This window comes from Onychostoma macrolepis, chromosome 07 (assembly GCF_012432095.1).
Source record: "Onychostoma macrolepis isolate SWU-2019 chromosome 07, ASM1243209v1, whole genome shotgun sequence".
NCBI classification, from domain to species: domain Eukaryota; kingdom Metazoa; phylum Chordata; class Actinopteri; order Cypriniformes; family Cyprinidae; genus Onychostoma; species Onychostoma macrolepis.
In genome coordinates this window covers 40289640-40311137 of record NC_081161.1, presented here as the reverse complement: position 1 = coordinate 40311137, position 21498 = coordinate 40289640, and the positions used below count along the sequence as shown (strand labels likewise).

General features: G+C 35.1%; 1 protein-coding gene across 1 annotated transcript; it reads left to right on the top strand.

Annotated features, from left to right (window-relative positions):
• The first annotated feature begins 964 nt into the window (after positions 1-964).
• Positions 965-19643, top strand: plekho2 (pleckstrin homology domain containing, family O member 2). The gene is made up of 6 exons (XM_058782807.1): positions 965-1464; positions 8636-8785; positions 10192-10314; positions 13101-13205; positions 13446-13544; positions 14269-19643. The coding sequence occupies exons 1-6, from the start codon at positions 1456-1458 to the stop codon at positions 15871-15873; spliced, it is 2091 nt and encodes a 696-aa protein (XP_058638790.1). The 5' UTR covers positions 965-1455; the 3' UTR covers positions 15874-19643.
• Positions 19644-21498: the final 1855 nt, after the last annotated feature.

Below are 21498 nucleotides of genomic sequence, written 5' to 3'. Positions count from 1 at the left end.
TATTTTACATATATGGCCATCACAAGATGTCCATATATGTAATATGTCAGTATTACCTTCTATATTTTTCTATATTTTCCACTTTTTTACTTGTATAGGTATATTTATACTTGCATAGCCTAATGTAGTTATACTAGTTGTGCTAGTTTACTTCGCATTTGCATCATGCAAACACTTTTATGCTTCATGAGAATTTTATTTACACCCTTTTTTGTTACCTCTGACACTTGTTTTGTTATTTGTCACTTTTTTTTTTTTTTTTTTTTTTTTTTTCATAGACACCCTAATCTTAAGAAGTCTGTGAATTCAAATGGAGGGTCTTAAAGGTATAGCTCTCCCAAAAAGGAAAATTCTGTCATTATTTACTCACTGTTGAACACAAAATAAGTTATTTTTAAGAATGTTGGTCATCAAACAGTTGACGGTAGCCACTGACTGATTCAAAATATCTTCTTTATTTATATTCCCCGTTACACTTTTTCTCTATGGAAGCCTGTTTCTGGCAAAAAAAAAAATAATAATAATAATTAAAAAAGAAAAAAAAATAATTAAAGAAAAAAAATAATAATAATAAATGTATAGGCCTATGCAGATTATATCTAGAAATTTTGTGTTTATATAAAAGTCAGAATTGTGAGATACAAACTCAGCTTTTTTTTTTTCTTTTCTTAGAATTTTGAGTTGAGTTTCACAGTTTGACATTTCAGGAGTTTGAATCTCGCAAATCTGAATTTTGGAATTGTGAGGAAAAATTCTGAATTTTGAGAGAAAAAGGCAGTAGGCCTACTCAAAAATCGCTTGACCTCGGAGGTAACCATGGCAACAGCACTTTTTAGTTCATTTCAGGAGGGAACACTGACAAAACATAAATACTGTCATTAATCAAGTCATTGCAGATCTAAATCTAACTGATTTATCACAAAAGACTTTACGTTGTGCATACAACGTCTTTAAAGTTCAGGTGTTCGAGGTACAGAAAAACAATTTGGGATGCGTGAGATTACCCAGAATAGATCTATACAAATTCCATTCAAAAGTCTTTTAACTGGAAAGTCATTTTAGACCTCGCGCGCTACGTCCGTCAAAGCATTTTTGTTAGAAAGCGAGAGTTTAGACATGAATTCCTGGCGTTCCGAGGCTGTCTAGATAGGCAGCTCGCTGTGTTTTGAGACGCGGCCGTGGTGTCTCTTGGCAGCGGCAGAGGCTTTTGGGGACTTACCGGAAACCAAAGTTTTTTTTTTTTCAAGCCTCAAACTTTGTAACTGCTGAAAGTCGAAAGAGGAAAAGAGCAGCAGAGTCCCGTTACATTTCAGCCTCGTACACAGTTCCTTGTTTTTCATCGTCATGTTGGATGTGAGAAAGTTGAGACGAAGACAGATCAACAGTTTTAACCCGAGATAAAGTCCTGCGTCGAGCGTTTTCTTCTGCGCATAACGGGATCTTTGTTTTTATATCATGGAAGATGTGAGTATTTCACATATCTTTCTTTATCGCTGTACAGATGGTGTTTTAAAATTGAACATTTATGCATTGTTATATAAACAAACTAACTGTTGCAACATCATTGGCGACGTGAAGCAAAACTCACTTGACTTTACTTTAACTTTGACTTGGTTCAGTGCTGATACTGTTATTCTGTCTCGTGCGTGTAGGAACTGAGCGTATTGAAATGGTGGGTTGCATCACTTGTTTATTTGAAGCGTATTTTGTGCACTGAAATTAAACTCGTCGTGAAATCCAACAGAGTCAATCTTAAGAATTAAGAATTATTAATATTCTGTTCATCAGATCGAGGTGATGTAGCTTTAGATCGGCACCAGGAAGTGAAGCAGCATCCAACCCCTCAGAGGCAAGCGTTGTGTGTGTTTACTGTTTTCTGTTTAGATAGATAGATAGATAGATAGATGGTTGGATGACAGATAGAAAGATAGACGGATATTGACAGACAGACAGATTATAGATAGATAGATAGACATTGTTTTGAACATGTTCCATCCATCCAGTAGTGTGTCTGTCTGTAGCTACATCTAGGGCGTTATCTATCTATCTATCTATCTATCTATAATCTGTCTGTCTCTCAATATCTGTCTGTATCTCAATATCTGTCTATCTTTCTATCTGTCATCCAACCATCTATCTATCTATCTATCTATCTATCTATCTATCTATCTATCTATCTATCTATCTATCTATCTGTCAATATCTGTCTAGCTGTCATCTATCTATCTATCTATCTATCTATCTGTCTGTCTGTCTATATGTCAATATCTATCTATCTATCTATCTATCTATCTATCTATCTATCTATCTATCTATCTATCTACCATCTGTCTGTCAATATCTGTCTGTCTATCTTTCTATCTGTCATCCATCTATCTATCTATCTATCTATCTATCTATCTATCTATCTATCTGTCTGTCTGTCTGTCTGTCTGTCTGTCTGTCTGTCTGTCTGTCTGTCTGTCTGTCTGTCTGTCTGTCTGTCTGTCTGTCTATCTTTCTAGCTGTCATCTATCTATCTATCTATCTATCTATCTATCTATCTATCTATCTATCTATCTATTTATCTTTCTAGCTGTCATCTATCTATCTATCTATCTATCTATCTCTATATAAACGTAGATTTCTGTGAAAAAGATAAGAGGCAGTAGTTTCAGGAAATGCTCACTGAAATGAGGAAGTAACATTGGTCAGTGATGCTGGAAGGCAGAGCTGAAACCCCACACTGTTAATATGTAGTGTACACAGACACAGCTAGAATCTTTAATGAGCTTTGATAAGACGACATTACCTTGACATTAGCTTGCCGTCTTGGTTGTCATTTATTAGAACAGAAGTATCTGAAGTTGAAATGTGAATCGAGATGAATAGCGACAGATGTTTGTGTCAAGGAATGCATTTGTGCCTGAATGGCCTTTGTGTACATCACGGCCAATTTGATGCCATATTTATCTGAACATAATGACAGCATGGAAAAACATACCCAATTTAATGTGACGTTAAGACAAAGAGCAGCTGTTGTGGTCACAGTAAATTTTGGTTGTTGTGGGGCTGCATCTGTGGTTTATATACTTCAGAGAGCCATGAAAATGCTTCTCACTGTTCACTGTTTTTTATGAAGATCACCCAGTGTTTACCTCCTAATGAAGCTCTTAATGAGGCTGCCCTCATCTTTTCAGCTTGTCATAAACTTTTAAAAGCATCAGCAGTAAAAGAGCGCTTGTGTGCCATTTTTGTAGTCATTTATCTTTTCACTATCAGCGTAACGTCTGCATCACTTTGCGGCTTGTTTTGGTCAAGATCTGCCTACTTGCACAGGAAGAGACTGTCTGACTGTCATGTAAAGCGACCAAGCACAGTTCATTTTGTTTTTATGTGACATTTATTGGATGGTAAACAGTGTCGGGTGTAATGCATTACTAAGTAATGAATTACTCGAAGTAATTAATTTAATTACGCTTCCCTATAAAAAATAAAGTAAGGGATTACTTTTATTTTTTCTGTAATTTAAATAGTAATTTAAATAGTTACTAAATACTGTATGGACTATAGAACAATTATATTTATATAAAACTATAGTGGATTTAACATCAGCATCTATTGTCTAATGTTGATATGTATGTTTTTAAGGTAACCTTCTCGCTTTGGTCAGTTAGGAATAATTTAAGCAAATTTTACATTTATTTGGAAGAACAGTTTCATGTCTATCATTGTATTGTTCAACTAGTCCAAGGTTGATGGGATTTAGAAAGTAATGCAATAAGTAATGCAGTATCTCAATATCACAATAACAGAAGAAAAGAAACATTCAAAAACTTGCACAACAGCATAAAAATGAATGAGCAGAATTATTTGTAGCATTTGGAATTCTGTTTGTCCAAAAATAATTCACTGCCCAATGTTTCTATACAGCAAGAAATGTATACTTTTATTTAGCAAGGATGCTAAATAGGTATTGTATATTACATTTAATACGATTTTATAATGTTACAAAAAAGAAATTACAGTTTCCACAAAAAATATATTAAACAGCATAACTGTTTTCAACATTGATAATAATCATAAATGTTTCTTAAGCAGCAAATCAGCATATTAGAATGATTTCTGAAGGATCATGTGACACTGAAGACTGGAGTAATGATGCTGAAAATTCAGCTTTGATCACAGCAATAAATTACATTTTGCAATATATTCAAATAGAAAACAGTTATTTGAAATTGCAATCATATTTCTCAGTATTTTGATCAAATAAATGCAGCCTTGGTGAGCATAAGAGACATTAAAACATTATTTTTAAAACATTAAAAGTTTCAATTTTGAATGGTAGTGTATGTAATATTTATTTTTCAGCCAGAAAACTCAATTCTCATGGATAGTTTATTTGCTGCTCTAGAAATGTTTGTGTGCAACATGCATCGGATGGTCAGTGAATGGACTGTGGGTGTTCTGTCTGTACGCATGCTGTCTGAAGCTGAGAGCGACCCGTTGTTTGCTGTCTTGCTCAAGGTTACAAGGGTCAAAGCTCATGGCTATTTCCTTGAAGGGCTCAAACCAGTAACTTTTACGTTCTGGCCCCGAGTTTACGCCACACTATGCAACCACTCCCACCATGCCAAAGCACTTGCGCATTCCAATTGATTCTTTCTTTGTTAGGAGTGACCTGGTTTCACACTGACAATCGTGCCTTCTCTACCCTTTTTTGTTAAACTCTGGCGGTAAGGAGGACTATAGTGTAGCAAGAATACTTAATTCCTGTAAATTCTCTAACGTTGGTTACTATTTCCTCTTTTATACTTCTCTGCTTGGCATTCATGTTTTACACTTCCCTGATTGAGATCTTGCAAATATACTACAAAGATGCTGCAACAGTTGTTTAAGAGGACAGGTTTCCATTTGTTTGGGCAGAACTATTATTGGACCATGGACAGTTAAATGCTTGCCAAAATTTGCAGTTTGTTGCAGAGTCTTTGAACAAGTTGAGTCGCTCTGGTCTGGGTTGCAGTGAGGTCTTGGGAAGAAGCGCACAGATGATTCATATTTAGATGTGTGGCGAGTCGACACAGGCCAGGTCAGGGCTCTGATATCTGACCTAGATGGAGCTGTGCGCATGCATGGCCTTTTGTATGTATATGAAACACATGATGGCTAAAGTGTGTCTCACTAAACAATCATGCAGAGTTATATGGAGTTTTTGCATAGATCTTCTACCATATTCAACATTAAAAACCATTTTTAAAGTGTAGTCTTTAAAAAAAAAAAAAAAAAAGTAACTTTTGCTTTGTTGAACGTTTAATTCTTTTATTTTCCTTTACTATTTTTACTTTTATAGTATTTTTTATATAATATATATATAGTTTTATTTCTAACGTAAACTCTTATAATCTTCAAGGAAGCTTTATAAAATTATTATGATTAATAGAAATACATAATAATGCTACTACTAATAATACTTGTTGTTATTATTATTATACTGTTTATGTCTGGTGTTTTAATATTATATTATATATTACAGATATTTTTTGTCTTTATGTCAGTTTTATGTCTTAGTCTCATGTTAACTGCATTTAAAAACAATGATATACAATTAACAATAATAATAATTTTATTATATTATTATTATTATTATTATTTATGTTTTATGTCTTATGTAAACTACCTTGAAAAGTTTAAAGGAGCTTTATAAAATTATTATTATTGATAGTAATATTATGATTTAAAATAATTACTACTATTACTACCAATGATAATAATTATTATTATTTTATATTATATATATTGTATATTGTATGTTGTTTTATGTCTGTCTCATGTAAACTGCCTCTAAAAACAATCATATGTACAATTAACAATGATAATAATAATAATAATATTATTATTATTATTATTATTATTTAGGGCCTATGTCTTATGTAAACTGCCTTGAAAACTTTAATGTAGCTTAATAAAATGATTATTAATAGTAATAATATTATTAATAATAATTACTAATGTTACTAATAATAATAATAATAATTAATATTATTATTACTTTAATATTATATATTACATATTATTTTTATGTCTTTGTCTCATTTATTATTATTATTATTATTCTCTTCCTTTGTACATTTTTGTGTGCTTTCCTTGATTGCATGATCAGGTTTTGTGAAAATCCAAATGTAATAATTAAATATGTATTAATTCTGAAATAATTTCTGCTCTTGCCCATGCAAAACTTTAGACACATTGTTTGATGTTTTGGAAGGTTTTCCGTTCATCGCTATGCGGTTGCTAGGGTATGAGTGCTTTTCAGTGCATTTCCGCAATGTTTCTAGGCCTGTTACTAGGTGGATGTTTCTAAGTCCAAGTCAGAAGAGCCCAAACCCTAAAGTCTCTATGATATTCTGCTCCCAAGATAGTTCTTCCATTAATGCATTTTTTGTCTCATTTTGTCAGCCACCAATAGAAAACCATATATCTGATGACTTTCACATTCATGTTCATAGCACAAATGTGTGGGAACGAGTGATGCTGGTGTAAACGACCTGAGCAAACCCCAAACCCTAGTATGAGCAACAGCAACACTGATGCATGCCTCAGCATACGCCAATGAAACTTCTCGCTTTCTTAAATTATCTCATCTAGCACTGCAAGTTCCTGTTTGATCAGCACAAGCTTAGCGTATGTTTTGGCTTATTTCCTGTTTTATCATATGCTTTAAAACACTTTATGCACTCTGCTCTCGTTTGCGCTCTGTTTTGTAGGTCCAAATTGGCTCCACTGTGTTATTTCACAATATAGATTTTTCCGTCCCACCCAAAGTCTCTCTCCAGCAAGTGTGTTGTGTTGTGTTGTGTTGTGATGTGCCGTGCGCTCTGCTCCAATTTACACACAAACAGAAGGAGAGAAACAAAGAGCCGCCTCACGCTCCGTCCCCCTCCCTCGGCGCAGACGCTGCAAGGGTACGAGTGACCTGGTGGTTTCCCGGACAGGGCAGTGTGAGAAAGTCATGGCACAGTGCTGCTCCTATTATTCTGCAGGTTTTCCTCCCTCGGACAGCTGCACCTTCTCTAGCGCATGCTGCTCTTTCCAAAGGCCCAGTGAAAGTGGAAAAACAGCTCGATGACCCTCTAAAGAGACATCCTGAGGAATTTCCTCGCATAGACTCCTACTGAAAATTCCTGGGAATTCTAAATACAGCTGCATGGGGCTGCATTTTATTTTCGTAATTGAATAATAATTGCCAAAAAAGTTTTTTTTTTTTTTTTTTAAAGCGCACAACTATACTCGCCTGTGTCACTCTCACTGCCGTGATGGTTAGAATTAGTTTTTTGTAAATTTTTTAAGGAATTGTGTGTGGTGCTTAGGTAACAGTAATGGAGTGCATTGATATGCAGTTGCTAGGCTGTTCTAGGGGTTGCTAGGTTGTTGCTTGTTTTCTCACATTCTGACACAAATCCCTATTTCAGTGCAGTGTTCAATGCATTAGGATTTTTTATGTACTATTATAGTTTTAATCAATATTTTGAACGACCGTTTACTTTTATTTTCTATTTTATTTTAATTTTATTTTAATTTTTATCAATTTAGTTTTGTGCTTTTGACATTTTTATTATTATTATTTTTTAAATATTACAATCATTATTTTAGTATCTTTGATACTATAGTTTTTGTTAATATTTTGAATAAGATTTTATTTTTATGTTTTATATTTCCATTTTAGTTTGTGTGATTTTTGTGATTTTTTATTTTATTTTTTTTAAACATGTCTGTAGTTTGTTTTAGTCATTTATTTATTACTTTATTTAGATTTAGTTATTTTAATATTTCAACTTAAACTAAACAAACACGACATTTTGCCTTAATTGGCAATTAGCTGAAATGAAATGCTTTTTTAAATATTTTGTTTTATTTCAGTTAACATTTATTTTATTTCAAGTAATGAAAATGTTTAATGGGTTTAGTTTTAGTTAACGATAATAATTCTGATTACTGTTTAGGTTTAATTTAGTTTTATTTCAGTTTTAGGTTTTATTCATTTACAATTAGTAGTGATTTTAGTAGTTAGTAGTATTTTTAGTGCTTAAACTTATTTCTGTTAAGGCAACATTTATCATTTTCATCTAGTTTTTCATCTATTATTTAATCTTTATTTTATACCAGCTTTATTTCAATGAGCAAAAATGTTTTTTACTTTAATGTAAAATAAAATAGTTAATGTAATTTTTAATGTTTTCCGAGTCTGATCACTTAAAACGTAATAGTGCACCTTCAAAGTTCAATTCTGATATTTTTTAAATCTCTAACCCTAAATTATGAGAAATAATATTAGTAATTCTTTCCTAAGCAAATGCCAGTAATTACATGCTGAATAGTAAATTCAGATAAGATCCCCAAATGTCACGAGAAGGCTGTAAAAAATGAAACAGAGCAGATGTGGAAATAAGGCGTCATCTGTCCTTTCTATTAAATTTGAAAAGGTGTTGAAGGTCTCATGAAACCCATACGCTGGCCAAAAAATGATAATCTAGCCGCTACATTCATCCTCCCCTTGAAGGAATGCTCTCGCTGGACTCGGCGCTCAATGTGTGCCAAGTCAAACTGAAATTTTGGTTCACTTAAGAAATGCTGATTTCCTCCGTCCTTTCCAAAACAGGGTGTGAAAGAGGAGCCAGCCAAGCCCAAAGAGGTGACGAGCGCTGAGAAGGCCGGCTGGTTGAAGAAGTCTACAGGCAGGTTCTTGAGCAGCTACAAGGACCGATACATTCAGCTGGAGCGAACAGTGATTGCGGTCTATGAGAGTGAGGTAAGTCTGCTAAATCATGATGAAACATAGATATGAAGTCAGCATGAAACCACCCCACTGTACTTTCATAATTACATGAATTTCTGAGTTAAGTATGTTATTGCACAAGAAAAAATGTTGGTTGGGGCATGATTGGATATCCACCGGGAGTGAATTGGATTGTAAAGTGGTCCATCATACCATTGCTAAAATTACTTTTATTAATAGCTATTTGGCTGTTGTTTAACATTGGTTTAACCATTACACCGGCTAAAAATACAGTGTGTAGCCTCCTGTTTCAACTGAAAACAAAAGTCTTGTTACAGACGGAGAACATCATGACGTTTTGATGGAAAATGACAGCAATAGGCTTAATAAGATTAACATAAGATTAATATGCATTGGGATTGTGAATTAAGAAAATACTCATTTTTTCTAGAAAGCTTTTGTTTTGGGATGAATGATTTTTTTATTTCCATCCCAATTGCAAAGCAGAAAGTATTTAAATAAATTTTTATCCATCCATGCTTCATCCAGACATTTAAAATTGATTACTTTTCACAAAGTGAAAGTAAAGCAATAAAGCAAAATCACAAAGTACAGCTTTTTTAGCTTTGTACTCTTATTGTCAGCAAAGAACTCATTTAATAATTTTTTCCATGAGGAGTTTTAGAAGAAACATCTGAGCAGTGTTATTTTAGTATTATTTATATACTATTATAGTTGTAGTAATATTTTGAATTAGTTTTTATATTTTATTTTTTAATAATTTTAGTTTAATTTTTATTAATTTTATGTGCTTTTGTCATTTTTTTTTATTTTTTTATTTCTAATTATTTAATTTGTTTTTATTTCATTTTTGTTTTATTTTCACTGCTTAAAATTATTTCATTTAGGTGCCAAGTCAACATTCCTAATTTTCAATTAGTTTGTTTTTCATCCAATATTTATACTACTTTTTATTTTAGATTTATTTCAGTTAACAAAATAGCTTTTAACGGTGTCAGTTTAATTTTATTTAACGATGATAACTCTGAATCTGAGACAAAGATAATACCAATAAATGAAAATTCTGTCTCCATTTACTCACCACCGTCTTTTTAAATCTATGTGACTCTTCTTCGTGTGTATAACATGCAAAAAATATAGTCTCAACAATTTGCAGTGTTGTGCACAAGTCATTTAATATTTTAGTCCTCATGCAGTGTGAACATTCTGCTAACTATACCTTTAGGTTTCCGTGGAAGAAAGAAAGCCATACAGGTTTGAAACAATATGGGGGTGTGTAAATGATGACAGAATTTCATATTTGTGTAAACTTTTCCTTTAAATAAAACCTAACTAAACTCCATTGAACAACCTCCAAACCATACAATTTTCCTCTGGTTTATCCTTTACAAATAAGAAAATTTTTCCCTGTCGTGCAGGAATTGACAACATGCCTGGAGAAACTGGACTTGGACAACTACGACACTTGCCACGAGTTAAAGAGTCCTTTCAAGAAGAAACACAGACTGGTACTAATACGAAGCCCCAAGTGTGGTAACAAGGTAATAATTAACATTTCATTGCTGCACCATGTCAAATATATCAGTCTACCCTTCCCTTTGTGTGTGATATAAAGAGTGGCTCACATTAGGATGACAATGCAATACACAGTCGTCGATGGCTGGCTTGCAGTCGTGACGTCAGTAGTTCAATATGGCACGCACTAGAGGCACACTAGGTCATTGTACTGAGTCTAATGAATCAGACACATATCTGAACGGACACATGACCAATGATGAGCCAATTACTCATGCCTCCTGCTCTGTGACACTTCACTGCTTTCAAAGTTGCTTGAAATAATGGCAGAACGTGTGCATGAGTGGTGTTTTTCCTTTATGCTTGGTGTCAAATATTGCAACACTTTATTGAGATAAAGAATGATAAACATCCTGTGTTTCATGTCTTCACCCAGGGTTATTTTTCACATTATTTATACTTTATCATGGGTTGGTAATTCATGATATAAACCTTTGGCACTGTACTTTAGTCTTGGTTTAATAACCCAGGTTTAAAAATGTTGCTGACTTTTTGTTAAAAGTGGCCTTTACTCAAGGTTAGAAAAGATGTTAACACAGTCATAGTGTGAAACGCAAGACAACCTTTAGCAAGGCATCATTTCCTGTCCTAGTGTTTATATATTCAAAAACGCAGAGGTAAGATTTCCTGTATAACTATGCAAATACTTGTGGTATATCAAAACAGCCACAAACCATATTTTTTTCACTTTCTAGTGAAAAGTGGATTTTCCTCTGTAGACTATATGATGAATAAGGATGTTTGAGATGATAAAAGGAAAGCACATGTTCTAAACTAAGTTGTTTTTTTTAATGTAATCTTTGTTTTAATGTTGGTTATTGATTGATTTTTTTTTTTTTTTTTTTTTTTTTTAAGAAAGTTTTGATTAAATTACTCTTAAAATGACAAGTAAAATAAGAAAAATAGCATTTTTACATACCAGTGTTATTTTTTAGTAATTATATACTTTTTATTTAGTGTTTATATAATATGATATTATTTATTAATATATTGTATTAGCTTTTATTTTTATATTTTTAAAGTCGTTTTCATTTTAATTTTTTTAGGTTCCTTTATTTCAGTTTTGGTAATTTTAATATTTCAGATTAAACTTGATAAAGCAAGTTTAAGTTTTTCATCTAATATATAGGTATCTATTGTCAAATATCATGAATTTTTGAATCATGAATAAAATGTTCTAGTTGTTATCCATCTGAGATCTGACGACCACAAGCACTCTCATCATCACAGTGTCAGAAGTTCAAATGATCTGATATTTTTAATGGACTTACTGACCTTGACACACAGGCAGGATTATAATAAGAATGTTTAAAACTTGTATTTTTAAATAAATAATGATTGTTTTATTTCCATCTTTTAATGGCAGCTCAAGATGGTTTCACCAACATATAATCTTTGATGTTAAGCTCCACAGAAATGCATTTTAATTCAGAAATTGAAAGCATATTAATAATAGAAGAGGTGTATTGAAGTCATTGTCTGTATGGACTGCATTTTTAATGTATGTTTGAAAATTAATAGACACTTTAAAAGGAGCATCATGTCATTGACCCAGATACAGTTTTAAGGGCATTGCACTTTTAGAAAATGTATAAGCATTCAGTGTGTTTTTGTTTTGCGGTGAAATATTTTTGAGATTTGTTTCACTTTAAGCTTGTAGACTGCTGGATTGTTTTACCCGTCAAACCCTTATTTGCTGACGCTTTAGAGATGATGGTAAATGATGACTTCATCCTGAGGAGTGTGTACTGTATTGCACGATATGTCATAACGTTTGGACACACACACACACACACACAGTGTGTGTCATAGTGCTCCATGAGCTCATATCTATTACAACCTAATCTATTCTTTACCTGGTGGTATAGTTCCTTGGAATAGTCTGTATATATTCATTGTTTACTGTACACTATAACACTGAATCCAGAGTCTTGGAGGTGGGGAGAGGACTTGAGAAATGCGGAAGATACCTAACAGGCGAAATATGCATTATTACTAACAGATGACGAGAGCGAAGCGTTGGCGAACTGCAAAGAGCTCAGCAGATGTCAAGAGACTTCTCTAAAAGAGGACGTGTGTGTGTGTGTGTGTGTGTGTGTGTGTGTGTGTGTGTGTGTGTGTAAAGAGCAGCCAGACCAGCATGTCACTTTTTCCTCTCCTGAATACTGTGACCAGCCAGCTGAATGAGTCAGACACCACAGCCTAGTGTTTTATTTTATAACTAAACCTCACGTACTGTAGTTCTTGAAAAGAGTTTAAAGATTTAAGAGATTCCAAACCCTCCTGTTTCACAAATATTTTAGACACACCCTACTCTAAGAACATAAATCTTTTCTTTCCTTTTTATTTTTTAAGGGTGAAGTGCACTTCGCAGACTCGTGCTGAGTCTGGCAATATACAGGATGTTAGACACAGTTTATATAAACCTAACTGAACAACGGGACATCCTATGGACAAATCACTCAAATGTATTTTCCGGTTTCATTTTAATGAAGTTTCAAAACTGAAACTAGATATTTAATGAACCCTTTATACTGCACTGAGTGTAATTGTTAAAATGTGGTCTGGTGGGTAATGCTTGTGATCCAACATAATATTAGATGCTTGATCCAACTCGGGTTATTTCCTAACTTTATTTCGTAGAGAAAAGCAAAATAGGATTAGCATGCGCAACTGAATCTGTCAATTTTTTTCAGCGTTTTATTCATGTTTATGCATTTCATGCTATTTATAAATTTGTTGTTCATTTTAGGTCCAAGATGTCAAACTTCAGGCACAAACTCCTGATGAGAAAGAGGCCTGGATCAAGGCACTCAGTGAAGGAATCAGTAAGGCAAAGAACAAAATTTTTGACGAGGTACTGTTTATTGTTCACCTGTAAAATTTTACTATGATTTTTAAAGACACACGCACATAACTAGCACCATGACTGAAAATAAAAATATTTACAATGGCCATATATGATTTTTTCCATTTTTTTTAATGAACACAGTATTGTATTATTCCTTTCTCTGTGATCTTCCTGAATAAATATGGTGTTGCATGAATGAACATAGATATAGTTACAGATTCTTATTTTTTATGTTTTAAATATCAGGTAAAAGTTGATGAAAGCTGCTCTTTAGAACATGTTACACGGAACCGACCAAAGGGGAACCGTGGAAGAAGGCCGCCAACAAGGATACACATGAAGGAGGTATGATATAATCATTTCACACGTTTCACACGTTTTTTATCATCCCTGTTGGAGAACAGTTAAATCTCTGACTAAAGCTGATATTAAAATTCTATACTAATGTGTCCAAAAATAAAATAAAATAACTGAAATAAATAATTTTTAAGTGAATTTAGCCATCACAACTTTATAATGTACAGTATGGAAATGGATATTAATTTTGAGATTTGCTAAATATTACATTTAAGAGTAGCATGAAATCATTAGTGTTTTAAAGATGAACTTTTAAATGAGTGTTCGATGACGGAAAAGGTAGTAAAGAAAATATTAAATATGCAGTATTGAGATTATGTTTTTGTAACAGGTCTATCATAATCATTTATTTGATCAAAAACAGTACAGTCCAACAGTAATATTGTGAAATATTATTACTTTTTTAATTCTGTGATGCAAAGCTGAATTTTCAACATCATTACTCCAGTCTTCAATGTCACGTCACATGTCATATGCTGATTTGTTGCTCAAGAAACTTTTCTTATTACTAGCAATGTTGAAAACAGTTGATGATTAATTTGTCGAAAAAGTGATCATTTATATTGAAATATTTGATGAATAGAAAGTCCAAACAAACAGCATTTATTTGAAACGAAATCCTTTGTCACAATGTAAAAGTACTTACATTAAATCACTAAAAGCAATAAGCCAGACATATCCTCTAAATGTAATATTCTGTCTGTTCTTACAGGTTGCAAATGTTTCAAGTGATGGAATATTAAGACTGGACCTTGATGGTGAAGTTATCATGCCGAATGGAACTCATGGCTTGAACCCAGAAGGGGATAAACAAACCGAAACTTCTAAACCATCTGTGGCGATGAACAACATTCCAGAGGAGGACGTCGATGAAGAGCCCACACCCCAAAAGAAAGTTATAAAGCCGCCCATGCCCCCATCAAAAGACAACAAAACCAGTGAAACTCATAAAGAGGATGAGCCCAAAAATGAGGAACCTGCAGCTCAAAAGAAGACAATGCCACCGATGCCTCCATCAAAGGAGTCTAAGCCTTGCATCTCTGTTGATGGGGCTGCTGTTGAGAAGAATGTCTCAGATAGTAAAGTGGAGGCTGAAGCAGAAAGCACTGACTCTTCCGAACCAACCCCTTCCACCAAGAGCATCCAGCCCCCTACTCCTCCTTCCAAAAATATAAAGCCTACCCAACCGGTAACACCAGCCACAGTCACAATCGAGGAAAAAGAGAAGAATATAGAGGTTGATGTTGACGGTGAAGGTACCAAGGGAGATGGAGCTTCAAATGAGATAGAAGATGTGGATAAGTTAGAGGAAGTAGAGACCTTTGTTCTGTCCACAAAGGTCATGAAACCACAAGTAGTGATGTGGGATTCACCTACTGTACCATCAAAAGAACCTAGAGCTGAACAAGAAATTCAAAACTCAAAGAAAGCCTCTGATACCACTAGAGAAGTTGCAACCTCACTAGAACCTCCACAACTTAATCTAACTCCACTTTCAACTCCTGAATTTGTAAAAAAGAGCCCTGGGCCCCCTGCTCCACCCAAGAAGAAGCCAATCAAGGCACCTGCCAAAAAAGAGGACACTCCTGCACAAAGTGACCCAATGGTCGTTACCCACTCCACCACTTCGTCTTCAGAAACAGTTGACATCAAATTGACGATTCCCGAACCCAAAACTGAGCCAGCTGGTGATGTGTCAAGTGAAGATTTGGAGGAGAAGTCTTTAGACAGTGGCCAGCACTCAGGAGAGGAGTCTGAGACCGGTGACCAAGTTACACCATCCTCCGCAAAGCTCAAAGGAAGCTCCCAGGGACTAGATTTGGAGACCAGCGAGGACGATTTAGAACCATCTGACAGCAAAGCTGAGAGTTTGGAGGAGCCATCGATAGAAACCCCATCCACCACCCCAAAGACCTCAGATCTCAATGCACATCCAACCACAAGCCAGTGTGCCAACATGTCCCTGCACCTCACCATGCCTCTCAAGCTTTCTTCCAAGGCCCGCTCCGCATCCCTAGGCAACCTCCTTGTGGAGAATGCGGAGGAGATGGAAAGCAATGGAAAAAAAATACCAATTAACCCAGATGGAAGTGACGTAAAGGACTTGCAAAGCAAAGTGTCTTCTGAGATCAAAGAGACTGGAGAGCTGCTGAACGCAATTGCGACTGCACAGAGTGGTGAGACGGAAACGAAGGGGGACACGAGTCCAGAGATCTTGCTCTCTGCAGCAATGGAGAAGCTCAGGAAAGCTGACCAGTTCTTGAAGGAAGCCACAAATCTAAAAGATCTTAATAAAAGAAACAGATTAAGTTTGTAATGGTAAGTGTTGGTGGAAGGAACCTGTAGGGATGATCTATGCTGAAAATGCAGTTTCACAGTATGCAAATGATCAAATGCAATTCTTATCCCCAACCATTTTCAAATCTCTGAGCAACTTTTTAAACCTCGCAAGGCTAAGATGCCTTAAAGCCCGGGTATACTTCTCTTTCCACGTTCTACTTCGTCTTGTGCTCAGCCGTGTCCACACAGCTTTCAAAGTATACTCAACCGCGGATGAGGGTGGATGGATGAATTGTATCACCTAGTGAACTCGTTCTGTCTCAACTTTTACATGCCTGTGCTGTTGTACGTGGACACAAAAATTGGACTGCACGCAAACAGTGTGCACAGATGTCCGCGGAAATGTCTGATGACTACAATTGCGTCACGTGGACAGTCTGCAGACCGTTGCAGAACATGGATGGCCAAAGTATACTTTAGGCTTAAAAGTTTTGCTGATGTAGCTGTATAGCCTCTGCTGCAGGGTTCCTCAAATCTGGTCCTGGGGGGCCACTGCCTTGCAGAGTTTAGCTCAAACCCTGATCAAACTCAATTACCTGTGATTTTCTAGGGATCCTGAAGACCTTGATGAGCTTGCTCAGGTGTGTTTAATTGACCCTTGACAGGCAATCTGACCAGTCATAATGGCGAATCTGCGATTTTTGTCCGACAAACAAACCAGTCAGGAGAGTAGATAAATGTCGGTGGAATTGAATTTAAAAATTGTGTGTACTGACGTCTTTACACGGTTGAAACAAGATACCTTCTGATGTTCATTCATGTTTATTTCTAGCGATAACTAGTAAAGAGGAAGAGTTGTCTGTTGGCGTGTTGTCAGTTTCCTCTTTGCTCCGTAATGTATTTTTCACTGCGTGAGAACACAATGTGTGGCATGAGAGCGGCATGGCTTGTCAGATGTAGCAACAGTAACGAAGGGGGCCGGGTCCTTGCGAAGGGTCAATTAGGGTTGTACGAGAACTTCCTTACAGTTTTGGTAATGTAGCCTCTAGGGTTGCCGCCCAGTCCTGTTCCTGGAAATCTACCTACCTGCAGAGTTTAGTTCCAGCCCTGCTTTCATACACCTGTCTGTAATTATCAAGTGCTCCTGAAGGTCTTATTTAGGTGGTTCAGGTGTGTTTGATCAAGGTTGGAGCTAAACTCTGCAAGAAAGTGGACCTTGAGGGCCAGAATTGAGGACCCCTGCTCTAGATGATGACACTGCAGGCCTGCGTGTTGATGGTAGGAAGACAGACCATTTTCTCTCCAAATTGAGATAAATTTGGACATTTATTTTGTGGAGAAACATGCAAAATTTGCTAGCCAGTTAATATACCTGCTGTTATGTCACGTAATGTGATTTTAGCTTGCTTCCGATCTCACATTACGCTCGCTTACTGTGTTTCTTATTCCATACATTTAGTTATATTTGCCACTTTGTTAGTTGGATTTAAACCCCCATAAATTACATCTGCACATAACCACTTTTTGGATAAATTAGCGTTTTACACTTTTAACACATTTGTTGAAGGGGGATATGTTGAAATTTGCACTGCTTTTAAAAGTTGTGTTTGTATGTTTTAAACAGAAGTCCCAATTTCCCACCAATTTTTCGAAGCCATTTTGCCAACTTCGGCCAAACTGAATTAGACCACCAGCCCCTTCAACCACACAACCTCTCTTCAAAACTCTGGCCCTTCAAAGCCATCTCAGCCAACCTGAATATGCAAGATAATTCACAGGGAGATTTTTCTGTTTGGCTCCCGTTCAATATCTTTGAGACACCTTTTTCAGTAATGTCTGTCAGGTAAAATAAAAAAAGAAATAAAATTACAGCACCTTAATCTTATAATCTATACAGGTTAATAATCAGTTTAAAACTAAATATGTAGCATATGCATAGCATTGCTATATATTTCCTGATCCATGTCCGTTGTATAAAGTACAATAAAGGTCCTTGCACACGGAGTCCGAAATTTTATATGCGTTTTTTCGTGTTTTTTCATATACGTCATCCTTTCCTATCAAAATTATTGCTACGGATGCAAAAACGCAGAAAATCAAACCTGTAGCTTTCCTGTAGCTCAAATAGTAGAGCATGGCGCTAGCAACGCCAAGATCATGGGTTCGATTCCCAGGGAAAGCAAGAGCAGATAAAATGTAAAAACTGTAACTTGAATGCAATGCAAGTCGCTTTGGATAAAAGCGTCTGCTAAATGCATAAATGTAAATGTAATCCGAAATTTTTATGACAGACGAAAGTTTCGGAGAAAGTGTGTAAACGTGATTGACACAATGTGTGGTCGTATTCATTTTTTAACATTGCGAAAATTTCGGACAAGGATTTTGGACTCTGAGTGCAATGACCTTTAGTCTTTAGTTTTGTGCTAGCATTCAGGTCTGAATAATTAATGACTACCTAATCTAAAAATATCCACAATTTAGATTTTCATAAATACACTACCGTTTAAACATTTGGGATTAGTAAGACTTTTTAAATGTTTTTGAAAGAAGTCTCTTATGCTCACCAAGGCTGCATTTATTGGATCAAAAATACAGTAGAAACAGTAATACTGTGAAATTGTATTACAATTAAAAATAACTTTTCTGTTTGAATATATTTAAAAGTTGGATTCATTCCTATTATTTGATATTATCAAATCAATGTTGGAAACAGTGCAGCTTAATATTTTTTTAATATTTTTGTTCAGTATTCTTTGATGAATAGAAAATTTAAAAGAACTTTGAAATATAAATGTCTTTACTGTCACTTTTGATTAATTTAATGCATCCTTGCTGAATGTAAGTATTAATTTCTTTAAAAAAAAAAAACCTTTCTGACTCGAAACTTTTGAACGGTAGTTACAGCTTAAAGTTTTAACAGAGTTGAAGCTACTTCACCCAGTTGCCTTCATTTTCTGCCAGCCTCGTCTGAAAGTGTTTGCACATGGTAACACTGCAAAGAGCCACATAATCATGCAAAGAGTAGTTAATAGTTTGTTCTTTGTCATACTGATGCGGTGGGCACAGTGGTTTCCCTGTTCACACAGTCTATTAATAATCTACAGATACTAGTTTCATGCTGCACTTCACCTTTAGGTTCCTTACGCAGAGAGAACTGGTTAGCGAAGGCTATTATGGGTAACGGTTAATGAGTCTGCAAAACCAACTGTGTAGAAGATGGTAACATCAAGGTAGTTTTACTTCAACGTATTCTAGACCTAACAGAATCAAGAAAATTCCCATGATGAAAAGTGTTTTTTTATGGTACCATTTTGTAAGATATGATCTTACATGTAAATAGTCCTTGATATAAAGTACATAGTCTTTGATAATGAGATTCATTTTAGCTCTTTGTCCTTTGCGCAGTACATTTAGTGTTTAATTTGCTAATATCCCTCTGAAGTTTCGATTTGTATCATTTATCTCATATTTTTATAAAAACCATAGCTCAGTGAATATTTGAACATTATGTTGTAAATAACACGGCCACCAGGGAAATGCTTAATATTTAAGTTATTAATGTTCTGACACATTCATCTGTATTGTCTGTCTAAAACAAAGCTAAAGAACAAATTTAGAAATACTGTTTACTGTTAAATGTTTACTGTTGAAGTTTGAAGAGGCTAATGATTTTATTATAGAGTCTGTTAATTGCATTTACTAACTGGACTAATTTTTTCAATCTAAATGCATATTAAATGTGCAAAAATGGGAAATAATTGCTTTGCAAAGCATGTCTTAATAAAGACAAAGTGTCTTTAATATTCACTTTTGTCAGACTCTGTTACTTTATCTGTCCATTTTTATAAGTGAAATATATGCTGAACAATTCAGAAGTTAGGGTTATGTTTTTGAAAGAAACTGATACTTTTATCACACATTCATTAATCAAAAATCTGTCGAAAATATTCAACAATAGCTTTTGCATTTTGTTTTCTAGATGTAAGTTTATTCAAGTATAGAGTTTCTTTTATAAACATAATTACTTTGAACAGAAATGTGTATTTATAATGAAATCAATGGCATCATAAAACAAACGTATGTATGTATGTATGTATATACACACACACATTGCAGTATATACATACATTGTGGTTTACAAATATGGTCAGTTTAGAATTGACCAAAACAGGAAGTGTTTTATATACACAGGTTTCAGCTTTTAACATGTCTATGTGATGCCATTAACTGGATTGCATAAACAGAAAAAATGTGTTACGGGAATCAATCTTGTGTGTGTGTGTGTACCTGGCATTCCTTACATTAGGGGACCAAATGTACCCAAGGATACATAGTAATACCAGTATTTTTAACCTTGTGGGGACATATTTTGGTCCCCATGAGGAAAAAAGCATAAATCATACTAAATGTTTTTTTTTTGTTTTTTTTTTTTGTGAAAATCTGGAAAGTTTTGTGTGAGGGGTAGGGTAGGGTAAGGGATAGAAAATGCAGCAGGCCTTCAGTATAAAAACATTACATCTATGGAATGTTCCCATAAAACATGGTAGCCCAATGTGCGCACCCATGTGCGTGTGTGCGTGCGTGTGTGCGTGTGTGTGTGTGTGTGTGTGCGTGTGTGTGTGCGTGTGCGTGTGCGTGTGCGTGTGCGTGTGCGTGTGCGTGTGTGTGTAGACATGGGCAGGTACGCTGGGTTTTAGCCGAAAGAATCGGTTCTGCTTCATGCATGGTAATAGCAAAATGTGGAACTGATCAACAGGACGCTGCACCATAAAGCCAGCCTACCCTTTTTACACATGAAAATATGTTGACCAATATGATTCCGCTCTTTATCAGCCTTTAATTCTTTACAACCCGAATTCCAGAAATGTTGGGACGTTTTTTAAATGTGAATAAAATGAAAACTAAAAGAATTTCAAATCACATGAGCCAATATTTTATTCACAATAGAACATAGATAACATAACAAATGTTTAAACTGAGAAATTTTACAATTTTATGCACAAAATGAGCTCATTTCCAATTTGATGCCTGCTACAGGTCTCAAAATAGTTGGGACAGGTCATGCTTTTACCATGGTGTACCATCTCCTCTCTTTTCAAAACAGTTTGAAGACATCTGGGCATTGAGGTTATGAGTTTCTGGAGTTTTGGTGTTGGAATTTGGTCCCATTCTTGCCTGATATAGGTTTCCAGCTGCTGAAGAGTTCATGGTCGTCTTTGACGTATTTTCCGTTTAATGATGCGCCAAATGTTCTCTATAGGTGAAAGATCTGGACTGCAGGCAGACCAATTCAGCACCCGGACTCTTCTACTATGAAGCCATGCTGTTGTAATGGCTGCAGTATGTAGTTTTACATTGTCCTGCTGAAATAGACGTCGTCTGGAGGGGAGCATATGTTGTTCTAAAACTTTTATATACCTTTCAGCATTCATAGTGCCTTCCAAAACATGCAAGCTGCCCATACCGTATGCCACAATCTTTTTACGCACTCTTTCACGGATTGGAGAGCCTCTGCCCATCTTTACTTCTGAGAGACTCTGCCTCTCTAAGACATCCCTTTTATAGCTAATCATGTTACAGACCTGATGTCAATTAACTTAATTAGTTGCTAGATGTTCTCCCAGCTGAATCTTTTCAAATTTCTTGCTTTTTCAGCCCTTTG